At 48.2% G+C, this 7,395-nt stretch overlaps 1 protein-coding gene across 2 annotated transcripts in view; it reads right to left on the bottom strand.

The window, feature by feature from the left end:
* The window catches only part of bcl11aa (BCL11 transcription factor A a), a 55,729-nt gene extending 49,201 nt beyond the window's left edge, over window positions 1–6,528 (bottom strand). The window contains exons 1-2 of one of the 2 annotated variants that reach the window (XM_069689836.1): window positions 6,176–6,528; window positions 1,486–1,938 (exon numbers count right to left, since the gene is read on the bottom strand). In XM_069689836.1, the coding sequence (XP_069545937.1) occupies window positions 1,486–1,938; window positions 6,176–6,230 (508 nt within the window). In that variant the 5' untranslated portion in view covers window positions 6,231–6,528. The remainder of the gene's footprint in view (window positions 1–1,485; window positions 1,939–6,175) is intronic. The other variant, XM_069689837.1, reaches the window with a different exon arrangement.
* Between the last annotated feature and the right edge of the window lie 867 nt (window positions 6,529–7,395).

The raw sequence follows: 7,395 nt of genomic DNA, 5'->3' as shown, positions 1-7,395 counted from the left end.
AGGGAGAAGAATGAAAGCAATGGAGAGCTGGGCTGCATTTAGGCGGGTAAGATGTGGCAGTGGAAGAGGGGGGAAACCACACGGAGAGCAGGACACATCTGCTAGGGCCACATGAGAGGCAGGCACACACACACACACACACACACACACACACACACACACACACACACACACACACACACACACACACACACACACACACACACACACACACACACACACACACACACACACACAAAATCACACACACATGTTATGCAAGAACGCACATTCTATGCACCCAATCCCAGAAAGGGACTGCAGTTACTCCCCAGACTGAAAGTCACACACACACACACACACACACACACACACACACACACACACACACACACACACACACACACACACACACACACACACACACACACACACACACACACACACACACACACACACACACACACACACACACACATAAAGTTCAGCCAGCGATCCCCCATCTACACACATACACACACACACTAACCCTGACCAGTGGTACCACAAAGTCAAGGTCACCCATGTCTCTTTGCCACTGCCCTGTGGGATTTGGTCACTGTGGATAAACTGGGAAAACTGGGAAAACACACATAGACTCACTGAAACACATTGAATTCAGTGGATCAGTGGAAGGACAACTGGTCAGTCTTGGATTGATTATTAGATCACACACACACACACACACACACACACACACACACACACACACACACACACACACACACACACACACACACACACACACACACACACACACACACACACACACACACACACACCCCTTTACAAAAAGCCACCCTAAATCCAGTCAGTGTGTGTGTCAGAACAGAGGCGTACTCTGGAGGATTTGCTCCCCACCTGTGAAGTCCCTCTGTCCCCTTTGTCTGACAAACCCCACTAACACCCAACAAGTCTCAGCCAACCAGATTTCCTGCCTTAACAAAGACCGTGCATGTCTCCCTCCAAAAAAAATTATAATAAACTTCTTCGGACAACTACAGACCCCCTCAGGGTTTGGAGGTTTGGTGGAGAACTCTTGGCAGCGTGTCGACTGCAGACTGCGCTCGTTTGTGGAAACACAACACAGACACAATGCGTCAGTGATACGAAAACAAGACCTGACATGGCAGAAAACACACACATTCCCATCCAGGGCAATGAGCGCACCCAAAACGATCAGGAGGGGACAATCGAGACAGGGAAAGCTGATTCCAAGCTGTAGGATGCTATTATGCCTCAACAAGTGATGTTTCTGAAAATGTTGAAGAGACAGAGAGAACAACTGAGTGTCTATTTACAATACTCTTTCTGATTTTACTCTAAATTTACCGCCTTATTCACACGCAGGCTGACAGGCATCCTGTAGAAAGAGGATCCAGCCTGTTTGTTTGAGTTCAGAGCAGCTGTGGTTATGTCAAGACAAAGGTGATGTATGTTGGTTGGTGAGAAAGCAGGTCTGGTTACCTGGGAGGGGCTCCTGTTTAGGGCAAATTCCCCGCGGCAATGAGAACCGGTCCTCGTCTTCGTCTGCCAGTGTGGCCTGGACGCCAACTTCCACCGGCCTCCGGCTGCGTAGGGAGCCCAGCGCGGGCGAGGGGGTGAGGGCCAAGCCGGGGGAGGGCGAGGGGGGCTTGTCCAGTCCCCTGCCCACAGCCAGGCAGGGTGGCCCGTGGCATCGCTTCCTCTTGTGCTCGATGAAGAGCAAGATGTCCGCCAGGGGAAAGGTGGCCTGGCACTGGCCGCAGGTCAGCAGGTCCTGCTCCAGAGAAGGGTGAGCGTCATGACCCAGCCGGGCCAGCCGGCCCACGGCCGAGCCCGGGTGGTGCCCGTTGAGGCTGCTGCTCCCCTCCGAGTGCTCCGAACAGCGTTCCGACAGCTCCTCTGATGAGACGACGGCCGTGGAGAGGGGCTCGGCTGCTGGCGAGGCAGAGGGGGGAACAAGCGGAGAGGAAGAGGGGGAAGAAGAGAGGGGTGGGAGGAAAAAGGGAGAGCGAGCGGAAAAAAAAAAAAGTATAAATTAGAAAGTGGTTCTTTTCTGATCAGAAAAAAGCAACAACCACATGTTTATATTTTCCTTCTTCTCTCCTATAATTTGAACATATTGCTACAACTATTTGTGGGAATTGATGACAAGGAGCAGTCCAAAAAAACCTTTCTCCTTCTGTTACAGAGGAGCAGAGTTTGACACACAAAGCTAAATAAAAGCCAGAACTGCAGTACACAGAATAAAAGGGTGAGAAAATATGCCTTGTAATGATAGAAATGCATGTAATCGAGGGGAAATGATTACAATGCATGCTGATGTGGATCACACATCACACGAATAAATAGTGGGAAATAATATCCTGAATAGCTGCAGAACTCCAATCAGATTGCTCAAAGATTACAATTTCATAGCCAATGACAGAGGCAGCTTAGAAAATGATGGTTAAACACAGCATTCACCAAAAAAATAAATATGTGGAAGAGTTTGTCTTGCCTAACCTTGTTTGTACAGGGTTTGATCCTGTAATCAGCAGCATGGAAAACTGTCACAAACATGTCCAACATATGTGCCGGGGCAGGGGAAGGGAAGACAGGCGGCACAAAGAGTGTGTGTGTGTGTGTGTGTGTGTGTGTGTGTGTGTGTGTGTGTGTGTGTGTGTGTGTGTGTGTGTGTGTGTGTGTGTGTGTGTGTGTGTGTGTGTGTGTGTGTGTGTGTGTGTGTGTGTGTGTGTGTGTGTGTGTGTGTGTGTGTGTGTGTGTGTGTGTCTGGGAGAAGGAGAGCTTGATTACATGTGCCTGATTTATAGTTCTTAGATACCAGCCTCTCGTACAGCGGGAAATCGCCCCAAAATGAGCCGTTCAACCCGATTCCTCACCCCTCCAAGGCCGGATTAACTCCTGACTACTTTTTTAAGAAGCCTTTTGTGGAGCCCAGACTCGTCCTGCAGTGGAGGAAGAGCAGTGCGAACAGAGCGGTCGGCTGAATTAGGGGAGCGAAACGGGAGAACATAATTCACTGTCCCTCTTTTTAAGAAAATCTTCCAGTCCAAGGTGAAGAATCTGACTCTGTGCTAGCCGCCTAATGCATGTTGACCTTCTTTACTCAGCCGCCAATTTCACATTTTAATGAACTTAAGACCACTGAGAATCAAAAAATAGATTTTAATTTTCACTGTCTGGGTGATTGGTACAGATTTTGTCTGATAACAGGGGTAGGATAGAGCTCCTGTGCATGCATGTGCAACTGAGTGTGTGTCTGTGTGGGAATGCATGCAAGTGTGTGTGTGTGTGTGTGTGTGTGTGTGTGTGTGTGTGTGTGTGTGTGTGTGTGTGTGTGTGTGTGTGTGTGTGTGTGTGTGTGTGTGTGTGTGTGTGTGTGTGAGGGAGAGGGAGGGAGAAGGAGAGGAGGGGTGGGGGGAATATGGACCACATCCCCTCAAGGAAATATCATTTGAATGCCGCAATCCTGCGCGACATCTGTGCGCAAACTGGGACATGAAGATAACATGATAAATTCCCAGCTCGCACCAACACCGCCGCTACCCCATCAACACCCCGCGAGGACAAGCCTCCCCACCCCCACCCCCCTTCTTACTCTTTGATTTAACTTCAGGTCAACACAACACAACGGAAGTTACACAACAGCTCCCGGGAGGGGTGGGGGGCACACAGAAGGGGGGGGGGCATTAAATTCACCAGATAAAGAAAAAAAAAACAATAAAAAAAAAAAAACCTAATGAAAGCAACATAAGCCCCTCACCTCTCAGGTTGAACTCAGGAGTGGATATCCGGGGTATGAAAAAAACATTTTGATGGGTTTAATGGAGCATGGGGAGGGAGGGTGACAGTCCTGAATAAGATTTGTTTTTAAATACAAAGCAGGTCTCCGTGCACAAAGTTCAATTTCAGTGAAACAGAAACGTGTATAAATTACTCCTTTTTGTCTATTTTTAGAGCAGTGCAGTTAAATAAACAGAGAGGAGCAGAGAAGAGGATTGTGTGTCTCTGCACACTAAATTCACACGTCTAAATATGCAGAATAATATTATTAAATTTTCTAAAGGAGAAAAAGTAACACTAAAAATGATGATAAATGTTCTTTCAATTAGAACTAATTTCAGTGAAGTGTGTCTTTAAATTTCCACCTGTCTGATCAATGTATAAAACTACAAAACTTCACTGCTGCAGGATTGGATCTCTGTCCCCAAAATAAACTATTTAAAAAAATATTTTCTTTGAGGCAAAATATGGAAATCACTGATAATGTAATTTAGTCTGGAGGAGGAAATGTTAAGCTGTAAAAAACACACTGCTGGGTCTTGTTACATTTTACAACTTAATTTCACCCTGATTATTCTTTTTTTTAAAGAACAAACTGGAAACTTAGTGGGCTCAAAATTATCTGCGAGAAATATAGAAGTAATCGGGGATGAATGTTTGCTTTAAAGTGACAGGCCGAAATCTGAGCTCCATTAGTAACAAATGTAAATCTGTATGCAAAATGAAGCGTGTATGTAGTGAGGTGTTTGAGGGGTAAAAGGAGAAGTCTGCAGGCATGTTGGAGCGGAACAGCGCATCCTGATTGCAGCCTCCCGCATGTATGTAAAAATGTGATGCACAAAAAAAAGGAGATACAGGGAGAGAAAGTGGGTTTGAGGTGATGAAGAGGAAATGTAGATGGGGATGGGGAGGGGGGGTCTCCCCCCTCCCCTGCGCCCCCCACATCCCCACCCCACCCTTCCCCATGTCTTGTACGCTCTCGCTTTATTCTAAAGAGATCGCCAAATAGTAGCCCGTGTAGATAGGGGTGGCGGTGAAACTCATCAGGTTCAAGTTCAGAGCTGGATTTTCTGATCACGCTCTGCCTCCTAGCGACGGTACATGGCCATGGTGACTGCCCTGTCACCATACTGGACACACGCTCTCTCACACACCCAAATCAAACACGGGCAACAGCCAAATCAACTTACCGAAACATAATTAAGAACTTGTGTATAATGAAGCCCACATATTTTCTTGTTTTATGTTTGCGGTCACTTGGACAGCTGCTGAAAAGCAGCGAGGAGGTTCACAGTGCGGCACATGGTGCGGTGATAAACGCCACTTTGCCAATTTCCCTGCAGTTTCCAAACACACTCATCTGTTCTCTCGTTACATATCAAATTGGTGTGTGTGAATAAATCCAGTTAACTTGAAATAAATAAAGATTTGGTGATCGATAAACGCCGTGCGTAAAGACCGATTATGTTCACTCAGACAAACATTTAGGGAATTTGGTCGCTTTTCCTCAAACACTGCAGCTGCAACACACCGATTAACTAATATTCATGTCTTACCTTAACTGTACGTGAAGCATTGGAATCTTAAGTTGATTTTTTTTTAGTTGGTCCAAATGTGTCTTTGAGGGGAAAATAACCAAAAGACGGGACTAGATATGCTGCTGTCCTGTTGCTGTTTCTTGTCTCTAACTCTGTGCTGCGGAGCATCTGACTGTTTCACGAAAAAAAAAAAAAGCTTCTCTTCTAAACTAAACATCAATAAACAGCCTTTACATAAGAGGCGCTAGGATTTTAAAAAGTATGTAACAATAAATCGATTTGTGTTGCTGGGCTGCTGATAGAAGGAGGCAGTTGTAAACAGTCGGACACGAGATTTCCCCCCCTATCCAAAAATCCACCTCCAAGTTTTTTTTTCTGAAAATAATCCAAAAATAGAACGAGAGCGAGCAGATGAATAAACTGCCTGCAAAACTATCAGGCAGCGATATTCCGGGGGTGATTTCTCCACGAAGCTCCGCGGAGAGGACGCTGTCTGCTACCGGGAGCCCTGCGCGTTTCCACTGACCGGAGCGACCGGAGGGGCACTGGAGCCACAGCGAGTGCATTTAACAGCCTGTGAATGCACATTCTCTCCGTGTGACAGAGAAGCTGTAACGAGTGTATACCCACACACAAAACTTTTTTCTCTTTTTCGGGCTGTCTCCGAGCGGCTTTTACGCACGGAGGTGTCGCACTTTCTCGCCACGCTGTTAAGTCCAGTTGACCGCGGGTCCGAGCGGTGCGTCCGGTGTCCACAAGCTCCACCTTTGCTGCCCTTTCCACCCTTTACTGAATGAACTGAAAGGGAGCCAGAAATAACATTCTTTCTTTCTTTTTTCATCTTTACTTACGCGAAAAATCCCGTTTGCTTAAGTGCTGGGGTTTGCCTTGCTTGCGGCGAGACATGGTGGCTGGCGGCGGCAGCGTTCAGCGCGGATCACATCGGGGAGAGTCGGGGTTAGAGAGGAGACTCCGGTGGGGCAAAAAATATCTTCATCCAACGCCTTTGACATCCACAAGAAGAAAAAAATACAAATAAATTAGAAATAATATAAAGATGGCGTGGAGGCGAAGATGGATCGCGGGATCGCCGTCATGGCTTTTTTGAGAAAGGAGAGCAGAGAAAAAAGAGAGAGAGAGTGAGAGAGAGGTGGATGGAGAGAGAGAAGGGGAGAGAGATGGAAAAAATGGCAAAAGCCCCCCCTTCCCCCGCCACCCCTCCCCTCCCCTCACCCCCTCCCCCCCCCTCCGAGCTGTGCAAGTTCAAGTGCACGGACGTGACGTTCCCGGCGAACTTGAACGTCAGGCGATGGACGGACACCCGACATACAAAAACATGGGCAGGGCCGAAGCACCCGAGTGGGAGTGGGAGTGGGAGGAGGGACGGACGGGACGCGCAATAACAACACCAATGGACGGTCATTAGAGAGAGGGGGGGGAGGGGGGAGGAGGGAGGGAGAAGGGAGGGGGGCTGGACATGAGAAATAGACCCGGTGGAAGCCAATGGACACAGAGATCAGGGGGGCCGAACAAGAGGCACTTTGGAGGGAGGGAGGAGTGTGTGTGCGTGTGTGTGTGTGTGTGTGTGTGTGTGAGTGAGTGAGAGAGAGAGAGAGAGAGAGAGAGAGAGAGAGAGAGAGAGAGGGGCAGAGATGTCTAATGAAAGCAATATGCAGAGAGAGAGAGAGGTGGACGCAAAACAGGGCAAGGGAAGCCGCGGACAGGAGCGCACTGGAGGGGGGCGGATAGAACACTGCTGCACATATAGCCTACTACAGAGCGGAGGTGTGTGTGTGTGTGTGTGTGTGTGTGTGTGTGTGTGTGTGTGTGTGTGTGTGTGTGTGTGTGTGTGTGTGTGTGTGTGTGTGTGTGTGTGTGTGTGTGTGTGTGTGTGTGTTTCCGTGAACAAAGTCTGTCGCATATGGTGGCCCGACGTCCGTTCCAGTATTGTCCGAGAAAAAGCGCGCAAAGCTCTCTCCGCAAACTCACCTGGACGCGCGCACGCGTGTGCGTGTACTTAAAGCGCGTGCGCGTCAAGCAGCATGGGCTGTGTTAAGGGAGATGGAGTGAG

Source organism: Brachyistius frenatus, unplaced genomic scaffold, assembly GCF_029030835.1.
Source record: "Brachyistius frenatus isolate BFR_SWC_R1_liver_20210118 unplaced genomic scaffold, ASM2903083v1 Contig_8, whole genome shotgun sequence".
NCBI lineage: Eukaryota > Metazoa > Chordata > Actinopteri > Embiotocidae > Brachyistius > Brachyistius frenatus.
The sequence above is the reverse complement of the archived record's forward strand: the minus strand, read 5'-3'. Positions and strand labels throughout refer to the sequence as shown.